The sequence below is a fragment of the Pocillopora verrucosa genome, chromosome 5 (assembly GCF_036669915.1).
Source record: "Pocillopora verrucosa isolate sample1 chromosome 5, ASM3666991v2, whole genome shotgun sequence".
In the NCBI taxonomy this organism is placed as follows: domain Eukaryota; kingdom Metazoa; phylum Cnidaria; class Anthozoa; order Scleractinia; family Pocilloporidae; genus Pocillopora; species Pocillopora verrucosa.
The window spans coordinates 13,126,487-13,154,433 of NC_089316.1; the positions used below are offsets into that span (position 1 = coordinate 13,126,487).

The window sequence follows — 27,947 nt, forward strand, 5'->3', positions numbered from 1 at the left end:
CCGGATGTGGTTCCTCTCAGTTCTCCCTAGAAATGTATTAGACTTCAAGGCGGAAGTGATCCTGAGCTCCTAAGACACCTTTAACGAGCTGGTCCCAAGAAGTCAGAGCAAACCCTGAAAAGCTTTTCTCTTAGTAGGCGAATAAAAAAAAGGATATCAGACAAAAATCTTTATAACGTGTCGGTGATATTTTATGGCAGCTCTATTATAAACTTTCCATTTTTAACTCATTCTAAATTTGCCACGTTCTCATTGTCCTCTTATTATGTCACAGCTCTTTCGCGGAAATCAACCGGATGTGGTTCCTCTCCAAAATATGGATTTGATTGGTTCATTATTTCAGATACGTGTCAAATTTGCATCAGTTATTATTTGCTCTGCTCGTTCGCTCGACTCTTTGTGGTTTAGACCTTGATTTCTTACCAACAGACTGAAGCTTCTAAAACTCAGGTGAGATATTTTTCGTTGAAACGTAACGCACACGCTTGTCCTATCTAATTGAGCCAATATCAAAATCTCTGTGGACGCACGGTTGTGCGTGTAAAGCATAACGTTTACATTTACAATTTGCTGCAAAGCTCTAGTCCAGTTTAAATTAAATGGTCAATATTGTTTTACACCAATTGAGACAGCCTCATTGGAGTTCACATTTTCAAGTTAAAAATTAGAATTGCTATAGAAACCTGTTTCGAAAAACTAGAAAAAAGCTAGATTTGATCTCGACCGCTTTTAAGCTTGCCACGTGCTCTCCAACCTTGCCAAGTGCATCCATTCTTTGATATAGCCACGTTCAGCAAAAACAATTTCCTAGATAATTTAGCTGTTCACTTTGTATATTCATATTCAGTTTTTAAGATGCAAAATTAATCAACAAAAGAACTGGGTCGAAAATTCTAATCAAAACAATGTTGATTTCAACGTATTTTGCTTGCTGTTTTATTGAAAAATTACCATACTTTGGTAGCAAAACATCGAACATTCGATGTTACGTTTGAGAAAGGATTCCCCTGACTGCCTTCGTTAAGCCCACGACTAAAAATTTTGTAACATGATAAAAACTTAAGTCAGCAAAAGCTATTTTATCGACAAGATTAGAGAAACCCATCGATGAAAGGTTTTACTGTGTTCGCTCCCCCCCCCTCCCCTCAGGTGAAACGGAAGCGAGGGAGCGGAATTCCCTAGCTTCCGTTTCACCTTACGGGGGAGGGTACGGCTACAATTAGGCTAAGAACCTCGCATATTGGGACTTTTCAGGACTATTTAAGATAAATGTTGACAAAAATTGAGACTCAGGTTGAAGGAAAATGAGAAAGTATCCTCGCCATTCATTTAACAAAAAATGTATTATTTATTCTTCTTTTGTTTTCTCTTTAACAACAGAAGTCTGTGACTAAAACATTACGCACACTTTTTATAGTTAACCTCTACTTTTTATAGTTAATCTCTTGGTGATAAATGATCCTTGATTCAGGTAAAACTGTATTTGCAGCATGTTTGGCGAAAATATCTGAATGACTGAATGACTGAATGAAAACCTTCCACTTTTTGGTTAATTTAGATACCATTTTGCAACCGAACAATAATCTGAGACAAAAGTTTATTAACCAGTCACCTTTACTTGTAGTATGATTGGAAGTACAATCGAAAAACCACTTGCATTCTATTTCATGAATTTCTGCTTTATTTACGAATTTCATGTAGATCATGTGGCTTTGGAACTTGTTGTTAGGAGATGCTACCTTAACGACAAAACTTCGTGAGTTTTTGGCCAATCACGTAAAGATTTCCGAAGCTGATATGACTCGCAGCAAAAAGCTGGTCAAGGACCTCATTGAAAACCAAGTGATGTGGTACTGTCGAAAGAAGTCTACTCTTCCGATTCTGAGACTTGAATATACTGGCAGTGTTTATGAAAGGCTGAAAACTGAAGCTGCCGATGAAGTCGATGTCATGGTGGTTTTAAAAACTTCGACGCCATGGTTATGGGGCGATCCAGAAGTCATGGTCGAGGACTCGGATGTACCAGGGTACGTCCGACTTAAAGCGAGAAGCGATTCCAAATTCCGCCGATACGCAGGTCCTGAAGGTTACATAAATCCTGAACGTCTTCGTAATGGCTGGTTCTACAGTCTCGTTGACAAAGCAGTTGACGACTTTAGAGCTAGAGTACCAAGATCTGACTTGGACATGATGGTGCGCCAACACGGACCCGCTGTGCAGGTAGACATCTTTAAGAAGGAACCATACGAATATCTCTTATCTGTTGACCTCGTTCCTTGCTTTCAAATCGGGTCGGATAATTACTATGTGGCAAAGTCGTACAGTGGGAGACGATTCGTCTCAAGTTCTGGTCTTCTCTGGAGGCAATCGTTTTCTTTGAAAGAGAAGCAACTTCTCGAGTACATGGATAGAGATCATGGCTGTAGGCACGAACTCCTCAGAATAGTAAAGACCATCGTTAATCGAGAAAGATCCTCCCTTGGAAAATTAGAGTCATACCACTTGAAGACAGCTTTCATGCACTATATCAAAGAGAAGCGCCATTATTGGAATACGCGAACATCGCTTGGAGATCACTTCGTTGGATTTCTGGGGTACTTGCAAAACTCCCTTGAGCAAGAAAATCTTCCACACTACTGGCTGGACGGTGTAAACATTTTAGATGACATTGGCGGAGTAGTGATTAGAAACATGGCTGCTCGGTTGAGGAGAATCCTAAATAGTGAAGTAGAACGGAATCAAATTCTTTCATAGATAAATAGTCTCCATCACCTATCCTGATACCATAACTTTTGGAAGTCTAAGTGGATCCATGATTTACATTGCCAAGTTTCTGTCACAGAAAAGCTACTTGTAAACTAGGACAAAACTTACCTGAACAAATCGAATTCTTGGGTAGGTTAAAGTTTTCCTATATTTTCTTTTCCACTTCTTTGTTTGTTTGTTTGTTTGTTTGTTTGTTTTCTTCTCTTGTTATTCATTTATCTATTCGTTTATGTCTTTCCCTTGAAGCTATAACCATGAGTCAGTTTCTTCAGGTCATGCATGAATTTAATAATGCAAGCTGAAAATCGTGACATTGAGTATTTTTCCTTGTGTGAATTTCAAATGAATTATATCATTGCAATTTTTAATTTTAAAGGAAATACAAGAAGAAATGTTTATACGATTTGAGAATCAAGTTACAGTGTTTATATTTTTTTCCATAAAGACTTAATAAAATACTTTAAATCACCTTGCTTTTTTGAACTCTTAAAGGGAAAAAGTGCCCTAAGCTTTCTTATTTATTTATCTTATTCTGGAAGATAACGGGGTCGCGACAGAATAATACCTGTTATCACATTGTGAGGGATTTTCCCAAATTCTTGCCATTTCCGCTTCGACAGGCACAAAAAAAAACTAAACAAAACAAAGAACTTGCTGTCCTCACGCAAATAATATGATTGGTTGATTTGCATTTACTCGTATGCCAGAAACTTCCATGCAATATTTTTCGATCAAAAACCCTAATTGAGCATTATTTTATACGCATTTCAGTCAAAAAGAAAAAGATCCTACATTTTTACGAGCAACTTTTGCCGTTTTATATTTTGCGATAAGATCTGCACAATACCTCAACCACAAGTCATATCTGTCATGTCTACATTGAGAGTCCTTTAAATATTGACTTATTCTGTCGTGAAAAAATAGAATGACATGTTTTCCGATTGTAGATATCATTGCTTTCAGAGGAGATTATAAACATCAAGATCGTAAAGGGATACCTCTTTGCCAAGAGATTCGAAAATTCGAAAACTCGAAAACAAAATGGTGCATACAAGATGAAGGGATTTTACCTATTTCTATTTTTGGTGTTTATGACACGAAAACATACGGGTTTCCGCGTCTTCAGCAAATCTCACTGATTTGCAAGCACTTATGAGACGCATACCTTGAGATAATATTTGAAACCGACCCACTGACCTTTCTTTGAAGTTTTGTTATGAAACAAGACGGCAGATTCAAACTTCTTCGTCGAAATGCTATCTACCCTGATGTAAATATTTTAACATGGATCGAAAACAAAAGTATGATGCAGGGGAAACCCCGACTCGGTTCTATTACATCGCATCCACCTATTTAGTCCGTTTCACTTTCACTCGTCGGTTAGACTGAATGCGCCACAGTTTAGAGGTTAGAGGCGGTATTTAATTGCTCCCGTCTTGATTCATTTACTTGGAAAAGTTTCAGCGGCTATTACAGAGCAACATATTCTTTGTAGGAATAGTCAATTAGGATCGGAAATTTCCATACTAAAGGTAAGACCGAAAGCATTTATTCCTGGTTAAACGATCAACCTACTGAGTAAGTAACTGTTATTTCTTCGTTAGAATCGATTATTTGTATGCTTTAATGCAGGAAAAGCCTCACTCGTGAGAGAGCTGTTTTGGCTTTCATTGCCTGAAATGAAAGTCCTGAAATTATGTCGGTGTGTCTGCGTGAGCCAGTGTTTCTACGCGCCCCGACATGCTCTGTTAGGGGATATATACAAGCATCTTCAGTTTGCTTGGGAAGAAGAATTTGAAAATGCTTCAGGCGCTCAGGTTGTAAAACTGAGCGTAATAGTAAGCGACGCGATTGTAGCGGCGGAGTGAAGAAGCGAGAGAGGTTTAGGTCGGGTTATGCGGTTAACGCAGGGCAGGGAATAAAAGTAAGGTATAAAAGGATGCAGTTTAGGAAGGAAGGTAGGGAAATTATTATTGTATTCTGTATTATTTCCTGAGCAGAAGTAATATAGCACTCTGACTCGGCTCGCTTTCACGAAGAGCACTAATTGCATTACAAGCCATCAATGTCGTTTTCCATCTTTCATATTCTATTGACACAAATATCGTTTTCCTTATGCATCAGATCACCAAAAATGCTCCAACACGATGATTTTCTACAGAATTCTCAGTGATTTTTTTTTATTTTTATATTTTGAGAAGTTTTTACCTTAAATAGATAGCCTGTTATGTCGTCTGCAAGGTGATGTAGATATTATGGGAAAATGCAAAATGCGCTCGTGGGATTCAGTGGCGTCATCGAACTGGAAGAACTTTTGGACTATATACTTTTTTCATTATTATTTTTAGCTTGTCAAAAGAACAGTAGCTGTTGAACTTGACAAGAAAATAGAAAATAAGACTCAGAATATAAAGACTAGGTTAACTATACTTATCAGCTTTTCGTTCTCGTATCTCATATCAACCGTTAAACCACACCTTGTAATTTAAATAACTACTATATCTATAAGCTGATCACGCCAAATTCACAGCAAATATGTCTCCGAGATAAAAAGCTAACTTCCCATCCCCCCACCTGTGTACATCTGAGGGTTGATGAAGAAAGAGGGAATGAATGTTCTATATATTACTTGATAAGCACACTGACTCCGCTGGCATTTAACAGTATTAAATACACTTATCTTACATGCCATCAATATAGCTTTCTTTATTCGTCAGATCACAGATCACTGATGACATTAGCCGAGGTAAAGAGAGGAGACGCCACTTCTTTAACGAAGAAACTTCATGATTTCTCTGAAAAATACGTGAAGATTTCTAACGAAAACATGACTCGCACCAGAAAATTGGTCAAAGATTACATTGAAGGCGAAATCATAGAGTACTGTCGACGAAAATCCAAACTTCCGATTTTAAATCTTGAGTACACCGGAAGTTTTTATGAGAGGCTGAAGACAGAAGCCGCTGATGAAGTAGATATTATGGTAGTGCTGGGAACGCCAGGTTCAGAAATTGAGGTCATAGAATCCGAGGTACCCGGATATGTCCGTCTCAGGGCAAATAGCTCGATGTTCCATAAGTATTTGAGTCCTGACAGTCATATTGACCCCAGGATTCTCCGAGATCGTTGGACCTACAGCCTTGTTTGCCGAGCAGTGAATAAATTCAATTCTAAATCACAATTCTCAGAAGTGCATCTAAATGTGCGTCACCACGGGCCAGCAGTCCAAGTGGACATTTTCAGGAAAGGATCTGATGAAAAATTTGTATCAGTTGATCTCGTCCCTTGCTTCCAACTCGCTGAAATGTGGTACGTGCCCAAGCCTTTTAAAGGAAAGCGATTTGTGTTAAGCCACGGGCTTCTCTGGAGGCAGTCGTTTTCGTTACAGGAGAAGCAAGTACTAGAGTTCATGGACAGGGAAGACCATGGCTGTAGGCACGAGCTCCTTCGAATCGTGAAGACCATGTTTAAGAGGCCGGTAATGCATTCTTTACCACTGGAGTCATATTACCTGAAGACCGCCTTCATGCACTATATAAGGGGAGAAGGTCAGAATTGGGTTAACAGAGACGCCTTGGGAAAACATTTCCTTGGATTTCTCAGAGAATTGGAGAATCTTATGGAAAGCAAAAACCTTCCCCACTATTGGTTGCCTGATATAAACCTTCTGGATGATTTCACAAAGGAATTTGTCGAACAGATGGCGAGGCGTTTGAGAAGTATCCGAGACATCGAAGTGAAGCTGAACAAAATTCTTGCGTAGCTTCAGACTCCCGGTGGTCTCTCTCGCAGTGTCAATGGTCAGTATCATGACATATATTAATTAAGTGCCTTGTTTTGGGCTAAATGTACTCAGGAATCTTTTTTGGTGGACATAAAAATTGTAGCTTAATTAACAAGTCATTTTTATTCTCAATAACATGGAATTAACTCGCGAACCTATAGCTAATTCTAGGTCGTTTACTAAACATCTGAACACTTTACAAAGTGCACCTTTGGAGCCAGTCGCTTTCGAAGGAATTCTTGGAGTTCAAGGACAGAGAAGACCATGGCTGCAAGCACGAGTTCTCCAGAACCGTGAAGACCATCGTGCAAAGACGGCAGAGATCCTTACCATGGACTCTAACACTTGAAAACCGCCTTTATCCACTTCGTAAAGAAACGAGGCCTAGATGGGGTGTGCGGAGACGCGTGAAGCATTTAATTAAATTTCTTGAAGCATTGCGGATCTGTATGGAGAGGAGAAATCTTCCTCACTATTGCTTGACCGATGCAAACCTTGTGGATGATTAAAGGAAGAGTTGGTCAAGGAGATGGCAAATCGTTTGAGAAGGATTCTGGAAAGCGAAGAAAGGCTAAACAAAATTATTGGGTAACTTCGGCAACCCTGTTTTATTCGCGCCAAAAACGATATCTACTTTTCTGCTTGACTCCCGCTGAACATTGAGCATTTTAGGTAGAGATCTGATTCGTAACTGACTTATCACATCATCTTAATATTTGAATAGTCTAATAACACAGATACAACATTCTAATCTTGACTAGTTTAGAACTGTGTTCAAGATATATAGACACCAAAAGTTAAGATCTGTTTGATAAGTTGTGTCGGCCATTAAACTTGGTAATCAGTGACTTTTTTGATGTTTTTTATAACTAGACAAACCAGGAATGAGAAATGGTTTTTATTGGAACAACCGGCAGATAAACAAGGCACTCAATACAGAAATACCATCGAGTTTGAATCCCTCATTTATAGATGAGTCAAGGCCAAAATAAACAGAAACCTCGGCGATGTGATATCAACAATTCAGCTGAAAATCATATCTCCCTTTTTTATCCTCTGCAATGATATAAAAGATGTTTACTTTAGTTTTTTCTGAATTTATTTATTATTATTATTTTTTTTTTTTTTTTGCTTTTCACGGAATTTTGCTAAATATGAATGGGATGAACGAAAAACTACAAATATCCTACATAAATGATGAAAGGTGAAAGTATTGCACATCATACACTTCTTCTGTGTGTCATAAACTGCAACATGTTACATGTTACTGTTGGTGCCTTTTTCTTAGCAATAGTTTCTTCCTCTCTGATTGGCCACTTTTGTTACTTTCCTTTTTACTTTAAGAAGGGCAAAATGGGATGGTGGCTTTTAAAGCTAACGGTTACATCTTTCTCCATTTAACGGTAATCGGTTACCTCAAAATGACATTGAAGATAGGAAATTACGACTATCGTTATGACTAACGGTTAAAAATTGTCAATGTTTAAGGTCCAGGCTGGGCCTTAAGGGCCTGGGCCTTAAGGGCCTGGGCCTTAAGGGCCTGGGCCTTAAGGCTCAGGCTGTTTAACGGCTTTTAGCGCTTAACGCCATTGAAAAGTTTGTTTAATAGTGCTTTAGTTTCAACCTACATCATATGCAATTTCTCTGTTATAGAGAAGAGACCAAATGGATGGGTGTGTTTTGAAATTCAGCGTCCACCGTGTAATGAAGATAATCTAAAAGTATACATAAATATCCCTGATCTTGTATGATGGTCTCCCGCACGAGGTACCAGTGAAAATTCCAGCCTTCTCTGTCATCGGTTTTCTTCTGAGAACAACCGCTGCGTGCCGCAAGCCCTGTTGACTTCTCCAGAAATTTGTTGCCAAATTGTCGCATCTTCTAGTTTTTCCATCAAATGCATGTGCTGCGGCAAACAAAAAAAATGAATCTCAGCTTGTCTAAATTGTTTATTTTGCCTTCAAATCGTTTCATTTTTTTCTGTTCGGACAATTGATTTTGGATTATTTATAGAGCGCGTGTGGGACAAAAAAAAGGGGCTATTAATTAAAATGAAACAGTTCTGTGATCCAGGGAAAATGAAACACCCGAATTGTCAATTCCACCTTAAACACACCTCAAGAACAAATATCGCCTCACTAAGGTTTTCCACGGGAAATTCAAAATTTAATTCCTCCGTTAAAATTAATTCAGCAAAAGAAAATACCACTTACAGTTTAAACCCATGCGGTACTCATCTGTAATGACGTCTCCTGTTTTTGCATTGAACGGATACAATCCTGTCGACGTGTTGGAGATATACAGTCCAGCGTACCTGAAATTGAGGCCGAATTTTTCATTCGTTTGCTATGTTTCACGCGAAAAGTTTTCCCCTGACACATCATAATTGCAAGGCAGTGAAGATAAAAAATAAGACGTGACGTTCGAGTCCTTATATTATTTCTTACTTTTTTTGTTTGAATTTTGTTGTTTTCGTTTTAACTTTTTTTTGTTTTTTTGTTTTTACAAAAACGATAAAAAAATGTTTGAAATTTTCAAGCAAGCTTAATGAAACAGTCAAGCTATTTTTTCCCCCTTGGTCGTGAAGTCGTAAATTGCTTCTTTATGTATATTATCTTTGTTTAGTATTCGGATGAATTATTCATAATCTTTACCATTCATCGCCAAAAATGCTCCAGCATGACGATCTTCCGCGAAATTCTTGGGTATACTTTATCATTGTCCAGTATCCTTTAATGAGAGTCAAGGCCCCAGACGGTGGTGCAGATCCACAGCCAGATGACGTCACTCGTCCTGAAATGGTGAGCCCATTATTTTCTTCATCGTAGGTCAATGTAACTCCTCCCGTGAGCGCGCTGTCAATCCATGACTTAGTGATTCTTTTCCATCCTAAGTATTTGATTTTCAGACAATGATGAAAATATCATCCTTTAAATTAAAGTGCGGTTTGACAAAAGGCGAGAACCCGATGGAACACTCGTTGGGAAAGCAAATGTTTCGCTCTTTGATGCCGCTCATCAGTCATGTAACTGATGAAGGCCTGCGAGAATTTAATTTCCAATGTTATGTTTTTGGGTGTCCTAGAATCAGACAGTGAAACTGAATAAAGAAAAAGGAATTTAGCTCATATGTTGATCTACCGTGAATCTATCAAAAAGAGACGATGTCTGCACTTGGATAGTTCCTTATCTTTTAACACATACATTACAATCGAGGAATGAAACTGAATCTCTTCGGCATTAGCCAATTTTGAAAAGATTCGGTTTGGTAATTGAACCAGTAGCTAACCAAAGGACTGCTGAGATTAGTCTGTTAGTGATTCAGTTGTTCAACAAGTATTTCTTATCCTAATGAAGTCTATTATCATATCACCGCGTGCAAAAGACTCTCTACTTACTCAGATCAGGGAGTTTCTCAGCGTAGACAAACATTTTCCTTTGCTGAAAGTTTTCAGGTCGACTTCTGCTCATCTCTGTGCTAAGCTCGCAGACATTTTCAGCAGCGTTGTAATTCAAACTTTGGCAGACCGGATTTTTTTGGCAGGTGATATAACAAAGATGAAGACTTTCTGAAGGGAACGATTTAAACACAGATCCTACCAAGATAAATCCATATTTCGAACTTGTAGATACACATTGCCGCGTGGTCATCAAAAATTGAACTTGTAACGCCAGGATTGATTGAAATAACACAATTCGTAAATTAGTCATTTCTCCTGTTTGCTCAGTAGAAGAAGATCGCACGATTTTCTTAAACAACTTTATTGACACGGTTGCTACAGCTGCTTTAAAAAATAATAAAGTCGCTTTGGGAAACTTAAACGAGTTTGTTATTTTCAATGTCATCAAATATTTATATCTATTCATAGTGTCTATTTTTCCTGCAACTTTGAAAAACACGTTAAACGCTTTTTGTTATAAATTCATCTACAATTTCTAGGACATTGAGAACTGATTGTAATATGAGCTAAATCCTAAACTTTTTCTTAAATTGTGTGGGTAAAAAGAAGACCTTCTGTGAAAACAGAAAAGATGCGCTGATGACGCGAATCATCTTTATTATAATAGAAACTTGCGAATACTCGAGAATATCAGCCTGCTGCGCGGTAAATCTGAGCGGAAATACTTGATGTATTGTAGTAAAAGTTACCATAGGTCGTATCCTTTTTCATCGTTGCTGTGTATTTTTTTCGCTCGAATGAAGCTTCTCAGATCCGCTTATTGTTTTTATCTTGTTTTTGTTGTTGATGTTTGACGAAAGGCACTTCCTGCAACGGATGTTTTCAAAAGCGAGAATGGGGAGCGGGGAAAGGGAAAATAAAATGGGAAATTGAAAAGGAGAAATTAATTTCCTTTTTTTATTTTTGTGCAATATTTTTTTTTTTGTTTGATATGCGGAAAAGAAAATTTTCAGCGGCGATTACCGATATCCACTCACTTTCAAAAACGTTCGTAGGCAAAACTTGAGGAACGGAATAAATTGATGATAAAGAAAGAAGTGATACATGACACCTAAAGAATGTTCTAAAACTAAATCTTGTTCATTTCATCAGTAAACAAGTAATAAGGTAAATTAAATATGCTGAGATTAATGAAAGGGCCATTTGAATGCTTATTTTAATATTAACGAACTAGAAGTTTCAAAGAAGTTAACCGAATAATGCTTGAATTGTTCAGATTCCAAGTCACTATTCAACTCCGATCGACAAACGAACCCATAGTTTTTTTTGAAAGTGATAGAGGTTCGCTTAAGAGATAAATTTCGGCGAGAGAAAGCACTTTTCTCACTTTCAGCTGCTGAGAAATCGAAAAATCATATTAAAGAATAATTTTACTTTGACGACCAAAAGACGCGCCTAGCAGATAACGAATAGATAACGAGGTTTCAGATGAAAAATTGCACGAATATTGGATGCGAGTTTGCAGCCAACTCTTGAACTTCCAAAGGGTTCCCCGCAAACATGAGTAATCTCGCCCTTGAAGTGTGAACAATCGTGTATATTTCTGTGCCAAAAGGGGGCTATTTTGTTTATTATCCTTCAAATAATTTGCAACATTACATAACAAATGTTTACGAACAGTTAACCATTCATTGCGCGGAATGTTCTCTTTTCAGTGTTCACTAGTACGATTTTATGTATAAACAAACATTTCCCCTCTTTTTTTAACAACCACAAAACACTCTCTCACCCTAAATTAACTAAGGGCTAAATTAACGAGGACTTATCGACTTATCGTAATGTACGTAGAGCTTGAAAATTAATGAATATCACCTGGGGTATATCCTCTATTATGATCCATCAAATATTTTTGCTTGCTCATGACTGGTATAAACACTTCACGTTAACGAATATTACCTACCTAAAACTGGGGGATATCCATGGATATCACCCAAGCGATACTCCCCAATTTTCAAACCTTGCGATAAGTCTTCGTTTAAAATTCAATTCAAGCTGAAAGAGCGTCTTTTGTTTGTAACAGATCGACAGACGAAAGGGAAATATTTGTTTTTCGTAAAGTCGTCCCAGAGAACACTCAAAAAGAACATCCCACGCAGAAAAAAACAATTTTCCATTTTCAATTTCCCATTTCATATTCCCATTCCCAATTCCCCGTGTCCCACTCTCCATTCTACCTTTCCATTCCCCACTCCCAGTCCCATTCCCCAGTCCCATTCCCCACTCCCCATTTCCGCTTTTAGTAACATCGTTCTTTGTAAAGGGCACGTGATATGAATGAAAACGAAAGGAATTGCTAATCTTAATGATTTATAGTTACTGTTGAGGGGGGCAACTGAAACTGACCAATTCATCTTCTCTTTAAACAGTTTATGCACGAAGGGTGGATACTCTACCGGTTTATCTACAAAGTTTCCTATTCTCATCCCAAAATAATACGCTGAGTTGGAAAAAAAAATGCAGTGCAAGGGATTTTTCCCGACTCGCCTACCATTACGTCACATCTGTTTATATAAGTCAGTTTTGCTTTCAGTCGTTCCAGTAACCTCTCCTTCACACAGAATTTGCTGAAGTCTGTCTTGAAAGACCGCATTTATTTCAAGTGGTTCAGTCTTAATTACTACACTTGGGAAAGCTCCATTGAATAAACTATCAGGGAGTGACATATTCTCAATAGGAATTGTGAGGACGTTGTTGGAATTGTCAACATTCGGTAAGACCGAATACATTTGTTTTCGTGTGCTAGTCTTCGAATTGAATGATCGTTAATTTCTATTAGCTTCTTACTTATTTACATTGTAAGGAAACCTGGAGAGTCCAGTTATGATACTCATTGTCTGAAATCAAAGCCTTGCATGCGAGCGTGATTGAATCGCTACTTCGTGACGCTCTGTTTGGGCCAAGATATACTCACATGCATGCCTCCGTTAGACTGTTTCTCTGGTTAATTTTTCGTAGGAATCTATATTTGCAATGCTTGTACATACAACCCCTGATGAATTGACTTTTCTTGTTTTATTTGATTCTTGCAAATCTCTTATACGTCGCTTTTTGTCGCGGACAACAAATTGTTCGCGAATGACTAGTAAGCTAAAAAAAGTAACAACATCCATATTTATTCGGATGACCAGCCGGAGTGATGTGAAACTAAAGGATATGAAAATAATATTAATATGATTTTAATGTTGTGAACAGATGAGTATTCATGGAATATTTAAATAGAACATCAAGCCGCAATAGTTCATCGTGAAATCATCTAACTTGCACTTGTGTGACGCAAATTTGAAAGCGAAAACAGCATATGAAATTAGGGGGTTTTCAGGGGATTCCCCGACTCGTCTACCAGTACGTCATATCTGTTTATATGAGTCAGTTTTACTTTAAGTCGTTCCAGTAACCTCTCCTTTACACAGAATTTGCAACAAGTCTGTCTTGAAAGCCCGCATTTGGTTCAAGCGGTCCAGTCTTAATTACTACACTTGGGAAAGCTCCATTAAACTATCAGGGAGCAACATATTCTCAGTAGGAATTGTCAACATTCGGTAAGACCGAATACATTGTTTTCGTATGTCAGTCTACGAATTGAATGACTAATTTTCCTTCCTCGTTAATTTCTATCAGCTTTTAAACTTTTTAAAGGAATAATGCAGACTATTTTCACCTTGCGGTGACAACGTGACCTCTTTCATGTCACAGAGATACATCTGAACATTACAAATTAGTATATCACCAAAGATTTTAGTCTCCTCTTATTTCTTTAACCGTATTGAAAGATATTTCGCAAAATAGTAATTTTAGGAGATACTATTTTGTGATCGAAATGGACTATTAGTCGATTTCGCAAAATAGAAACTCTTCTAAATTGCTACTTTGCGAAATGAATAAAAATCCTTCTTGTTAATTGATGATTGCTCCAAAATTATTGCGAAAGTTATCTTTACCTTATACAAAATATATCAGCAATATCTCGCCTGGTTCGTCTCGTCAGTTTCGTTTCGTTTTGCAGAACAGTATAAACCTTTCCTCTCCTTATTCGAGGACCAGCTGAGGTGATGTGGAACCGAATGATCTCAAATAGATATTGATACAACTTTTAATCTTATGAACAGATTAGTATTAATTGATATTCAAATAGAACATCAAGCTGCAATAGTTTATTGTGAAATCATCCCACGTACCCTTGTGTGACACAAATTTGAAAGCAAAAACAGCATATGAAATTAGGGGGTTTCCCTACTTCTAGTCGTGCTGACACAATGAGACAAAATAAGAAGGACTTCTGACCCGCCTGCAAAGTAGACAGATACTTATTATATACATTGACTTTTAATTAAAACTGCGAAGCCGACCCACTGTTCCTTATTTTAAACACTAAGGTCAGAGAGAAAAAGAAACATATTGTAAGGGCATCTACTGTTTTGTAATGACTTCGTGACAAACATGACGAGAAATGGTTTAAGTTTTAGGTAATACTACATCAGCATGTACGAATAGAGCATAATATTTGAGTACTATTACATTTTATGACAAGGTCTGCAGCGACTGTCGTTGTTTTCTATTCTCTAGGATATGCGAGATATTACCTGATATCAAATCATAAATACGTATTCCGTACTTTTCCTTCTGACACTTCGAAAAACACAAACACATAAACATAGCGCTGACTGTATTTGCACGCTTTAGCATTTTATGATTTAAAATATCAGATCATGAACGAAAAATACTTCACTATGACGATTCGAAAATTCGAAGGCAAACATAGGATATTGAATAACAGAGTTAATCCTGCGTTCTTTGTGTGGGGCTCATGATTATAAAACGAAAGGACTTCCGACTCTTCTGCAAATGTTGTAATCTTGTGGCGATAAACTTCATCTAAATGGACCCATTAATCGTACCCTCTCGATAGTTTATGTGGCTAGAAAACAGATTAAACCCTTCTCTAGTGAAATGTGCTAATATTAATCGAAATCACTTATAAGTGATGGGCTCATCGCGTTCGTCCAACTTAATCAAGAGGTCCTGTCGAAATACAATGGACTCTCTCGCCCTATGGACACCTTGCTATATTGCGGACAAAATCTCCCACGGCGAACGCATAGAGAAACGACTGAAATAAACTCCCGTTTTTAAGGACTCTCGCTCTTACGGAAATCCGGACACTTTCATGCCTCCGTGTCCGCAATAACGGAAGTCGACTGTTCCGTATGCATGAAACAACAGTGCGGTGCGGGGGATTCCCCGTCTTACCTTTCAATGGGTCATATCGCCTATCTAAGTCCATTTAGCTCTTAGTTGTACCCAATCTGTCTCACGGAATGCCAAACAATTTTGCTTTCAAACACATCATTTAAGTGCGTCACAATTTATTGCTTCACTAGGAAAGTTACAATCGTGCGAGCTGGTACAGAGTAACAGTTCTTCAACAGGAATTGTGAGGACGGAATTGGAACTCTCGACATAAGGTAATTCCCTAACAATTATAGTTTTAATTTACCTGTTATTCAGCTATCATTCTACAAAGGATGATGGAAAAGAACCTTTAAAAAGCAGTGGCAGGTGGCACTGAACAAGTAAATGCAAGGAAAATTTACGCGAAAGGAAAAAATAATAATCATAAGAGCAACAAGCCCATACAATAGTTTACGATATGATTCTGTCAGTTTTGTGAAATGCCCTTTTTCAATCACGTGTGACGAGTTAGTTAATTAATAAACTTTTTTTTATTATATGGTTTAGTTAATATGCAACAAGTACATGATCAGAATCGCGCAAATTGTATTCTAATGACTTCGTGACATTCGGGAATGAGAAATGGTTTGAAGTTCCAGTTAATACTATCATTGTCATTAACAGACACAAAAGTGTACAGATGGGGGATAATGTTAGAGTATTAGCGCGTTTATAACAAGCTATAAAGGGAAACTACAACGACTGTCGATCGTTAAAGTGCCTATCAGTGACACGATTTTTTTGCATAAATATTTAGCTTACCATATGTACAAACTAACTCCCATAGAAGAACAATATCAGGAAAGCTTAAAACTCAGTTTTTTTTTGCCCTAAGGTGCCCTTATTTTCTCTATAATGTGTCCCATGGACTGGGAACAAGTTAGAGGATGATAAGGTAGAAAACTGTGAAAACTCTTATTTGACACAAATCTTTCGACATCGAAAAGTAAAATCTCTTCAATGTCAACAATCGAAACGCGTCCACTTTCGCCATACGGCTACATCCTTTAGAAATAAGTGTATAGGAATACCCCGGTGTATATGTCCTATTCTTGTAGCTAACATCATTTGGCGATCCGTGCAATACGTTCGTCCTTTCTTCTACATTTCCCCTTTCTCCACCGTAGCTGCAGAAGCGTCTTCACGGTTTTTACGTCACAGCTATGTAACATGATCGTTTTCGCTGCGCGCTCGATGGGGACACTTTTTGGCCGCTCAATCGTACTTTCAATGCTTAAAAAAATGGTCAAGGAGAACTCGATTGGCGCTAAGGCCGATTATTTCTAATTTTATATACAGCTTTTAACCAGAAAATGCCAAAAAGAAATTCATCTCATAGGCGCTTAAAGTCCATACATACTTAATGTCGTTAAACCCATACAATATAGTGTGCGATGATTCTGTCAGTTTTGTGAAATCCCCTTCCTTTTATAATAATCTGTGATGTGCTAGAAAAAGAGCTTTTCTACGCTTACAGCTTATAAATATGTCAAGGATTTACCGTTAAAGCGATTCCTTCGATACACATCGGGCATTCCTAACAATCCTCATTTTCGGAATTCCATCGAGACACAAATGATAATGTTAGCTATGCGGAGTGTAAAGTTCTAGTCGGATAAAGCACTATTACGTAGCTCGCAGAACGATACAAGCATAACATTGAACTATTTATTTACAGGTATTCCAATGAAAATTCCACAAATGTTCTAGTAATCAAGCCGAGTAAACATCCAGTTAGACAATGAGGCAGGTTTTCTTCGAACAGAAATTACACCTTTAGCGATCGAAATTACAATACACCCGAAAAACGATAGAATCACCGACTGTTTCGAGTTAAGAGTGACCATTACTCAGCAATTTTGGTTTGCAAAATATGCCAGTATAGAAACGGCGACCAGTTCTCTTTCGACAAAGCGTACAGCCGATGTCCCGGGTATTGACGTCAAACTGTAGGCACGAATTAGGAGCTACAAACACCTTTAACGTTTAACGCACTGAACAATTTAATTGTTGTATTCTTAGAGTGTTGAGTATGATTAAAACTTGGCATTTGTTGCGATCGAGTAAATAAGTAAGTTGTTTCTTTCCCAGTATCATCATTGTTTTGTTCTACGTTCGGTTTAATTAAATTGTTTTCGGTATAATTGAACACATACATATTTAGCTACTCTGGATTTGGTGGAGCATTCTGTCAGTGGTACTCCGAAGGGAACGCGTGTTTTTTTTCTTTCTTTTTAAGCCATAGTTAACGAATGTTTACAAGGAAAATGAAAAAGAGGACAAACATATTTTGGTACGTTGATCTTTTGATCGTGTTTCTTCCTTAACATTAAACATTTTATTTACAGACTATTACTATAGAAAAATAATTTCTTTCTTTCAGCAATAACAGAAGTATTCAGCAATCAAGGTGATGAAGCATTAATCAAAGGAAAATATCGAAATACTATCCAGTAATACACAGAAGGGATAAATATTAACTTAAACAGAGAAACAGTAAATTATCATTTGGGTAAGTAATAGTTTTATTTTTTTTTTTGCAATTTCTTTCAAGACATGTCAGACTGTTATTGTTGCTTTCCCCTTCTTTTTCCACTTACCACGTGCAATGGACGCTCCCTAGGTCCATTCACTTATGTGCTAGACGCAGTACTCAAGGAAAGAGCACGGCGGATTGTCCGTCATCTGTCAATCACACATATGATTCTTGTTAGCTGTTAACTTGATCCAGTTTTTTAACATATCATCGACTCACTGATTTTGGAGAAAGGGCTGTAGGCTTTCTGCGGATTAAAAAAGATCTCCATATTCCGGCTTTAATTTATCATTACGAATGTCTCTATCCTCAGCATCAGAAGCCTGCATGACGCGTAATCTTGACATAGAAGCAATCGCCACCTGGTGCGGCGAGGGACAAGAAGTATCCTTAATATGCTCATACATTTTAAGTGAAAGTTGTAAAAGGAAATTTTTCAGCTCAGTTTTGCTAAAATATGTGAAGTGAAAATTGCAAGTATCTGTCTCTAGCTCTCTAAGGGATTAAAATATCTTTGAGACTCTTGACCTTCTTACTTTTTTTTAAAAGACAAAACCATCTTCGTATGAAAATCAAATGGTAAAAACAAAATCAAATTGTATAAACTTCAAGTTTTCATTTTTATAAATTAAAAAGACCACATAAACAAGATATACACACTGATAAACCAAAACGAAAACCATTTTGTTGATTGTGTTTGTTTGCTTGATTTTTTAAAAATTATTTTCGTATTTGTTTTAGTCGTTTTTTTCTTTTTCTTTTAATTCGTCACGAGAGGTCAAACGGCTGTGCTCTACTTCATTTGAATTACTCTTCATGGATTATCGTCAGATTTATGTCTTGTCACGTTATACATCTTGACTTTAAAAAAGATTCACCCAGAAAACCAGAGGCTCTTAGAACTGAAAACTGAGATCGAGGCAAAGAAAACTCAACAGCCGTCTGTTAAAAAGGCAGATATTGAGACCAACGTGGTAAGCAAGGTGATTGAAAAGACACAGAACGTACATGTGCAGCACATTAAGGGAGTGAAGACTTATTTTTCGGTTTGACACCAAGAGAAAAAGTTTTCTATCATTTTCTCTCGTTCATGTTCAGTTTGATTAGTTGTTTTTGTTTTGTTTTGTTTGTTTGTTTGTTTGTTTTATAAGAGATTTACATCGAAAATGAACATCACGTGTGTGCTAAGGTTGGAGTTACATACTCTTCACAAAGTTATTTTTTGACATGTGTTAAACTCAGTCGACATTTTATTATTTCTACATGAAGATTTAACTGAATTTTCTTAACCCAGATGAACCTTTTTTTTTTGGGTAATGTTGGATAATCATCGTAAAGAGTTATTCACATTTATTTGGCGTCTTTGAGAAAAACAGGCCAAGAAAGAAAAAACTATGAATCGTTTTCAAGGAAACATGTACTAATCATAATCAGAAGATTCGCTCACACTTGACTCGAAAAAGGGCATGTCAGCCATTTTAATATATCTTTTTTTTCGTTAGGCCCCATTGAATATAAATGTGATATCAGAAGGTTAGTAGGATCGAAGGGTTCAAGTCTTAAAGGGCACCGTGTTAAGCAGTCGCCCTGTACTAAACGGTCGGTTATCAAAGTTCCGATATTTTTTTTCCTCAAATTTTTTTATTATATAAATCGGTTAGTACGTGCGCTATGATTGGTCTGTTCAGCGGGCCGTATTTCACAGCCCGCTAAATTCAAAAGTTTGTTTTGGAACAGTGGATATTCAACGAATATTTTGATGTTTTGACGACTCGAAGTCCGGTTTATATTGGAAGGCAATAAAATGCTCTTGTACTTAGGATTTGATAACAGATAAAACAAGAGATAAAATGAAAATCTTACTAACTTCGTTTTTCTCGGTCCGTACCGTAAGTTACTCTCGATTTACGGCCTGCACGCTTCGCGCTTGGGCTATAAATCCGAGCGGGAAAAGCTCGGTCCGTAACTTACTGTACGGCCCTCGAAGTCTGTCAGTAGGAGATATGTAATTTTCACCTGAAAAGAGCGGTCACCTCTATTAAACAGTAGTGGTCACCTCTTTACTGAGTCCCAAAAGCGTGTTAGTATTATCCTCCACTTGTATTCAACGATCGCTTTAAGGAAACCACCCAAATAAAACTAAGAATAACCTTTAAAGAAAAATTTAATTCATGTTTATTTTCCGAAATCAATATTAATGGTATTTTTGCGCCCTTTTTTATACATTAAGAGCTTATTTCTGAGAGGGTTGAGGATCGACAGACAGTCCCACTTAATCGAATTTTTTATTTTTCGTTTTGCATAACACTCCCTCGAATGAATGTATTTCAGGAAAAATAGCTAAAAGCTTCATGGACTAATTCAATAGAAGACATTTTCAAAACTTTGAAAATTTGACAAACGTGCGGTATTACCTAAATAAATATACTAGTTGCGAGTTTCTTTTCGCAACCACTGTAAAGTTAAGAACTATCCTAAAAAAAAAAAAGACGTCACCCAAGTAATATGCTATCCTTCTACTTTAAAAAGGATAGCATATTACTCGGGAAAAGTCTCGTTTTTATAAAATAGTTTCGTTACCGATGATCGCCGAAATAAAAAGTTGATCTAAGAAGCTGAAAGTCTCGAACTTCTAACCTCTAACTACAAACCGCTGACCGCGGTTTGACGTTTGCGGTGAACACGGATCTAAATCTCTCTATTATACCTCGTGGAACTGCATCAGACGGTCAATCGGTATTTAGCGGTCACCCTGCCATTTTCCGTGGGCTACCGCTTCATACAGACTCGACTGTATCTTCAGTATTCTGAAAGGAGTTTCCCGTATGAATTTTGCTTTGCTACAATGAAATATTTAAGGCCGCAATCGGCTTCACCAGCCCCGGTTGTTTGAAGGGTCTAGAATAAAGCAATCCACTGGATAAATCTCTTTCCGATGGATTGCGACTGAGGAACGTTTTGTTAACATTCATTCTTTGGACAGCGATTTATCTGCTGGATAACGTTATCCACCCTTTGGACAACTGGACCTAGATCAATACAAGCGAAATGATTCAGTTTTATCTATTTTACAGGAAAACAAGTACCACTGTCAGAAAAACTTCAATCCGCTAAACCTCGATATTGCCAAAAAAGTAGGGAACAAAAGGAACGTAGGTGCTCAGTATCTCATCCTTGGTGATAAGTATTCGGAGCTCAGCGACTTTGAAAAAGCAATAGACTATTACAAACAATTTTTGGGTTGTTGCAAAGAATTGGAAGACCGCATTGGCGAGGGGCATGCGTATTGCAAACTTGGGGATGCTTACAGCAGCGTTGGCCAGGTTGACCAATCTAAAGAGTTCTACGAGCTTTATTTAAGAATTTCTAGAGAACTGGGTAACATGGAATGGGAATGTCAAGCCTATAGAAGACTCAGTAGTGTTTCTCAGTACCTCAGTGGTTATGAACAAGCTGTAGAATACCAAGAGCAACACTTGATTATTGCCAAGAGGTTGGGAGATAGATCAGAAGAGGGCTTTGCGTATGGACAACTTGGCAGTATTTTCCATAGCCTTGGTGAAGTAGAAAAAGCCATAGAATATTACTACAATCAACTTTCGATTATCTGTGAAATTGGCGAGAGGAATGAATTGATAAAGGCGTATGGAAACTTAGGGAGAGTCCATCACAGTCTGCACGAGTTCAAAAAAGCCATAGAATATCATGAAACACAACTGAGTATTGCTAAAACGGAGGGAAGGAGAACTGATGAAGCTCGTGCGAAATATGAACTAGGTCGTAATTTTGAATCACTAGAGTCCTTAACAGAGGCTGCGCAATATTACAGGTCAAGCGTGGAGCTTTTTGAAGAGATACGAGCTCATCTTCCTCGAAAAAAGAACAATTTCTTCCAAGATAAATGGAAAATCAACTTTTTCGATGCGCAACAATGTGTGAACACTGCCCTATGTAGAACACTACTTAAACTAAATAAGGTTTCAGAGGCTCTTGTCGCGGCGGAAAATGGACGTGCCCAATCTCTGGTAGACATTTTGAGATCACGTTATGGAATCGGCTCCTTTCACTCGCTATCAACAACACAGGCATTGATGAATGATACATTTAATTGGATTTCCACAAACACAGTTGTATTACAACTTGATGGCAACAAAATATACATCTGGCTGCTTCTTCCCGCGAAAGCAGGACAAAAGGTTCAGTTTGTCAAGAGGACAATAGATAGTGCTCAAGATGTTGAAGCCTTTTGGAAAGCAATGGGTGGGACAAGATCGCCTGTTATGTTATCAAGTAATCATGATAAGGAACTTTCATCGTCCTTATGTTTAATTCACCGCTTGGTTTTTGGTGAAATATCAGACTTCTTGCAGGGAGAAGAACTTGTCATTGTCCCTGATGGTCCTTTGTACTTTGTTCCCTTTGCCGCACTCAGGGAATCTATTCAGTCGAAGTACTTTTTCGAACTGTTTAGAATTCGACTCTTTCCGTCGCTGACGAGTATGAAAATAATTGCTGATTCTCCTCAGGACTATCACTGTAATAGTGATGGTCTACTTGTGGGAGATACTTTCAACGGGGAAATTCTACTCCGCGGTGAACCCATTAAGATAGACTCACTTCCCGCTGCAAGACAGGAAGTGATATTGATCGGAAGATGGACCGGTATTAAACCCCTTATCGGTGAAGAAGCGACAAAAGCGGTAGTGCTTCAACATCTAAACTCTGTCGCCTTAATACACATTGCAGCTCACGGAGAGGCACAAGCGGGTGAGGTTTTGTTGGCACCCAACCCTAAGAGGACTTCAGACATTGCAAAAGAGGAAGACTGCATTTTAACGATGGCTGAGGTACTAACTGTTGGAGTGAGAGCAAGACTGGTTGTTCTGAGCTGTTGTCATAGTGGGCATGGAAAGCTTATGTCTGAAGGTAACATTGGCATTGCACGGGCTTTTATCGCCGCTGGAGCTCGTTCTGTTTTGGTGTCATTGGGTGCGATCGATGATGAAGCCACACTTATGTTTATGAAAGAATTCTATAAAGAGTTGGTGGAAGGAAGCACCGCTAGTAAGGCCTTAAACAAGGCCATGGAATGTTTCAGAAACTCAACTGAGTTTTGTGAACTTAAATACTGGGCTCCATTTGTACTCATTGGGGACGATGTTACCTTAGACATGTTTCTGAAACCAGAACAGACAGTGATGCCTGACACCGGTGCTTTGCAGGGTAAGTAAACACCTTTTTACCACATCATTGAGCACAAGCAGATATGACTCATTTTCCTACAAATTTAAGAAGAAAAAACAGCATGAAATCTATCATTGAGAGCTATACAGTCGAACCTGTATTAAGCAGTCAATCAAGTCATTGCCCAGCTCGATCTTATCAGTCATAGCGGCTTTAAAATAGATGTGGTCTTGATAAGAGAAGATTGGTCCTGGATCTAAGGACAGCCTTTGATAAGGTAGATTGACAACTTTCAATGACAGGATATTGGCTTTAGAGGCTAAGTTGTAGCGTGGTTTAAAAAAATATTAATAAATACCAACCGACTGACAATCGTACGAAAGCGGAGGAGGACTTTAGACTTCAGACTTCAGGCTTCATTCTTCAGACCTCGGACTTCAGACTCCAAAAAATTTTTTTTTATAAATTGTCGGAAGTAGGAAGTCTGAAGTCTGAAGTCTGTTGTTTGAAGTCCCTCCTCGGCTTTCGCGCATCAACACTCGGGTTTTTTTTTTTTCAATACACATAAACGACCTTGCCGATAAGACTCGATATTCTACTATACGAATATAAGCTGATGATACCAGTATAGCGTTCACTGACCGCTGCATCCCTGAACTGCAACACTATATAAATATTCCGATTTGTAACAACGCCTTCTGGACTGGCTGAAAACAATTTGATTTTCTTCGAAGGTTTTTGAATTGGAGTCTATCTCTTTCTTTTATTTATTAATAACAATATAGATACATCACAATCAAATAGTTTAGGAACGATTCTTAAAAATTAGAGCTCATTTACTGCGATCTCTGTCGTCCGCCACCACCAACGCACACTCTGAATATTTTCTAGACAGCCTGATTTCAAGAAACAAAGTAGACCACGACAGCTTTCAACAGCTATGCCATCCACAAACAATAGTGTCTGACGTTAGAAAATAATCACCGCTAGATGATAAAGTTCTTACTTACCCTAAAAATTTTACATAACATTCTTAAGGAGTAAAACAGCCTTTCCATGGCCACAGTCCTTCTCCCATATTTCTCTACAGCTTCTTTTTGTTTTCCTTTCAGACCATGCAGAAGGTGACGCGGAGGACAGTTCAGCTTCGCACCCTGTCGCTGTTGAGCCAGAACGACAGAGAAACCAACGAGACCTGATTAAGGTGTAAATGGCGCGAGACCAGGTTGCACAAACTAGGCTTTTGGAATTATATTCGTCTTATGGGTTCTCATTAACTAAACAATTAAGATGTGTGTGATGACTCTGCCTATCAGATTTTACTTGCATAAATCACCAGGCCCAAAATGACAGTGGTATAATGTGCTGCGGCCAGTAGTCAGCAATTTAAAAAGCAGTTAAGAAATAGATATTTTTAATAATTAGTACCAGTATTGTAAATATTTTTATTACTTCTTAATGTTGTGAAAGACCTGTGACAATCGACTTGAGAAAGTTACCTATGTACATGTATCTATCTATCAATCAATCCATCCATCTATCTATCTTTTGACCTATCTATCTATCTATCCATCCAGCTATCCAGCTATTGATCTATCTATCTATCTATCTATCTATCTATCTAGTTATATCCAACCGAATAAAATTCATTTTACTTCGTTCTTAGAGCGAAAAGGTGTCAGATTTCGCGTGTATATGTGGGTGTAGCATATAAACTATCACTTTTCTATTAATAATCACCCAATGGTTTTGTTTCTAACCGATACTGAAAATCTGTGGGGTTTTCCGTTCTTGAAGACGACAGACGACTTTCGGCTTCTTTTGACCTGAACTTATCCAGGTTACTCCAAGCCTCTCGAGTGCCTCCACCAGGAAAACTCATGCGCGCTATTTTTCTTTGTTTAGAAATCATCACAAATTACAAGTTTTGCGCTTTTTCAGTCTTTTGGTTTTTATCAAGGACCTTTTTATCCTTTTTTTTTAAGTTTAATGATGAGAAATTGACTTATCTTTCGAAAAAAATATGGAACTCAAAAATATGGTTCTTCCTGTCCTCAAATAAATATGTAATTATACACAACTTATCTATTCACTTATTCTTCTATCAGCTTTCTTTCGAGGTCCTTAATTAACTTCTAGTATTCAGTCTCTTTAGCTTCTTTATCAAAGGCAATGGAATAATTAGGTAAATCCTTTGCAGGTGATTGACCCGCTTTAACCAGTAATCTGCTAATGGCAGGTCAATTTACTCTTAAATTTTGTGATGAAATAAGTGAAGTGTATGTAACTGTTGTTTTCGTGAAACGAAAGCAAAGAAACGAGAATTAAGGGAAGCATATCTGTATTATATCGCCAGGAAAAGTGAGTAAACGATCTAACTTCTGAAAAATTGTTTGTAAATGAGCATGAACCTCTTGAAGCAGAGACTGTAATAACCATTTTTAATGCATAGCTTAAGAGTTTAAGAAGCAGTCATCAGTTAAAAGTTTTATCTTTGGTTCCAACTGGGAGAAAAGAGCAACAAACGTCAGAAAACAATTTTGCTTAGGAATGTAGCTGACTAACGGAAAGTTCCCAACGGTTTTTCTTAAAAAAACTGGGTCGAATCTCAGCTATAATTCTAAATGGTGTCAGTAGCCAACAAAAGACCAAAATCGGTATCGAAGGCCCTTGCATTTGGTGCTGCAATAGCCTCACGTTTCCTCGCCGCTCATGGCATGGTATAAGCCTTTTCGTCTTATTTTCCTCTTATTTTCCTCACCATTCCTCCAATCTTTGAAAAGTGTTAATTGTTTAGTAAAAATTTCAGTAGGTATGAAATAAAAACATCATAGCATGGAAATTTCTGGGACGATTTTTATTCACTCGCTGCGATGCATCGTAAATAAAAATATTTCGTGCACCTTTCCCATGAAATAATACTTACTTGCCGAATGGGCCTAAGACTTAATTGTGAGTGTGACTTTGAAGATTTTCTTGAAAAATCAGCTCGATATGTTTGTGCATGCAACCATTCCTAACACCAACAAGCCACTCGTCTGCTAAGCACAGCTTGAAATATAGCTCATCCAGGAATATGCATCCTTAACACCTAAGAACCTAAGAATTCATCCTGCTTGACAAAGCACGACAAAAAAGTATTCAAGAATATTTTAGAGCTTTGCACCACGTCGTCTCCCTCATTCCCTTTATTCCCTCTATTGCGTTGTTTTTTCATTTATTGGTTGCTATTTAATTGCAGATTAATAAAGCGGAAAAGAAGTCTGAATGTCAGTTACTCGAGAATTCTCTTCTGGGGGTGTCAGTCTAGCTCACCCAAACAAGGTAATAAAGACAACTGCGAGTGACTTATGCCATGTCGAAGGCTATACAATAACGAGAAAAAAATGTGTAGTACACCAATTAAACATATTTCTTACATACCTAGAATTTCACTCAACAAAAGGGGCACTGTAATCGATTGATTCTTGGTCAATAGATTATTATAGGTCAACGGATACGCATGGGCATGCGCACACGCAACACAATCACTGAAAATCACAGCCTGGGGATAATATGCAAAAGATTCGCTCCTTCCTGAATGCCACAGAGTCCATTGAAATATTTTTCGTCCATATTTCTCATTAACTGAATTTTTCTTCCTCTCCTCTTATCAATCAAACAGAGTGATAAACTGCACAACTCTGCAATTCTTGAAGGAGTCCAAAACATTGGAGACAAGTTAAAACAAGGGCCAGCGTTCCTCGTTATTGGCGATGCTTATCACAATCTTGGTGACTTCAGAAAGGCTTTGCATAACCACGAACTTTATCTTTCATACATCGAAGAAGAAGATAGGGCTGCTATAGGTCGTGCGCACGGTATTCTTGGCAAGGACCATCTCGGGCTTGGAAACCATAAACATGCCCTGATCTGCTATGAACAACAGCTCGAAATAGCTAAAGAAACTGGAGAGAGAGTTGAGGAACGTCAAGCTTGTGAAAATCTCGGTCATCTTTATTTCAAGATCGCAAATTTCAAGTTTGCCGCGATGTGGTATAAATGCGCTGTGTACATTGCCGAAGAGATAGGTGACAAGACAGAAATCGGGAAAGCGAAACGTTATCTTGGCAACTGCCATTACCATAACGGTAGGTTTGAAAATGCCATCAAATATCATAGAAAAGACTTGAAGTTGGCCAAAGAGTTAGGAGACAAAGAGAGTGAAGGTATTGCATATGGCAACCTTGGAGATGTCTATTTCAGCTTGAGGGAATTCCAGGAGGCCATAACATACCACGAGAAGAGTCTAGACATTGCAAGAGAAGCTAAGAACTGCGCTGAAGAAGGAAAGGCATGTTACGCGATAGGCTGCTGCTTTGAATCTCTGGGAAGCCTAGACAGAGCTGAGAGATGGCTTCGACTTAGTAAAAAAACATTTGATAACCTACGAAAGCAAAGTCATTCGAACGATGAGTGGGTAATAAATATTCAAGATGAATACAAACTTGTAATTGTCGCTTTATGGAGAACTCTTTTAGAACAAAAGAAAACTAAGGATGCTCTCCTAGTTGCTGAGGAAGGACGCGCCCAAGCCTTGGTAGATCTTCTGAAGTTACCTTCTGAGAGCTATTGTTCTGAAATCGATCATTTGGACCGTTTTCCCAGCCTGCTTTCCAGTCTTTCTTGTGTCACACTCTTTTTAGCAATTGAGAAGAAAAACATTACTATCTGGGTACTTAATGGAAATGATGTTCAGGTAAGAGAAAGTGAAATTGATGAGCGGTCTCGAGCTCTGGGACAGGAACTTAACTTGACATTTGATTCTTTGGTACAAGCGGCTTATCCTCTCCTTGAAAATGAAGTTCATTCGTTGTCGGAGGGTTGTGCTATAAAGGCAGAAGTAATCAGACGAGAACGAGACGAATCGATGAAAGAAGCACTGAAAATGTTATACAATGTCGTGATAAGACCTGTAGAAGACCTGCTCTCCGGAGATGAAGTAATTA

At 38.0% G+C, this 27,947-nt stretch overlaps 3 protein-coding genes across 9 annotated transcripts; 2 read left to right on the forward strand and 1 right to left on the reverse strand.

Annotated features, from left to right (window-relative positions):
- The first annotated feature begins 367 nt into the window (after window positions 1-367).
- Window positions 368-7,148, forward strand: LOC131784466 (cyclic GMP-AMP synthase). The gene is made up of 3 exons (XM_059101276.2): window positions 368-450; window positions 1,702-2,749; window positions 5,484-7,148. Exons 2-3 carry the CDS (start codon window positions 1,705-1,707, stop codon window positions 6,527-6,529), a joined length of 2,091 nt encoding a protein of 696 aa, XP_058957259.2. The 5' UTR covers window positions 368-450; window positions 1,702-1,704; the 3' UTR covers window positions 6,530-7,148.
- A 1,117-nt stretch (window positions 7,149-8,265) lies between these two features.
- On the reverse strand, window positions 8,266-10,020 carry LOC131784484 (uncharacterized). Its single transcript, XM_066166388.1, has 4 exons — window positions 9,948-10,020; window positions 9,205-9,439; window positions 8,764-8,864; window positions 8,266-8,456 (listed from the first exon to the last, which is right to left on the reverse strand). Exons 1-4 carry the CDS (start codon window positions 10,018-10,020, stop codon window positions 8,266-8,268), a joined length of 600 nt encoding a protein of 199 aa, XP_066022485.1.
- Window positions 10,021-12,570: 2,550 nt separating this feature from the next.
- Window positions 12,571-25,756, forward strand: LOC131791866 (tetratricopeptide repeat protein 28-like). 7 transcript variants are annotated; one of them, XM_066167706.1, is made up of 8 exons: window positions 12,571-12,720; window positions 15,389-15,472; window positions 17,404-17,532; window positions 17,623-17,751; window positions 18,089-18,159; window positions 18,648-18,758; window positions 20,850-22,998; window positions 24,072-25,756. In XM_066167706.1, the coding sequence occupies exons 5-8, from the start codon at window positions 18,103-18,105 to the stop codon at window positions 24,167-24,169; spliced, it is 2,415 nt and encodes an 804-aa protein (XP_066023803.1). In that variant the 5' UTR covers window positions 12,571-12,720; window positions 15,389-15,472; window positions 17,404-17,532; window positions 17,623-17,751; window positions 18,089-18,102; the 3' UTR covers window positions 24,170-25,756. The 7 variants fall into 7 exon arrangements, with proteins under 7 accessions (XP_066023803.1, XP_066023802.1, XP_066023808.1 ...); XM_066167705.1 differs by having other exon boundaries at window positions 17,479-17,532; XM_066167711.1 differs by having other exon boundaries at window positions 17,479-17,532; window positions 18,648-18,749.
- Window positions 25,757-27,947: the final 2,191 nt, after the last annotated feature.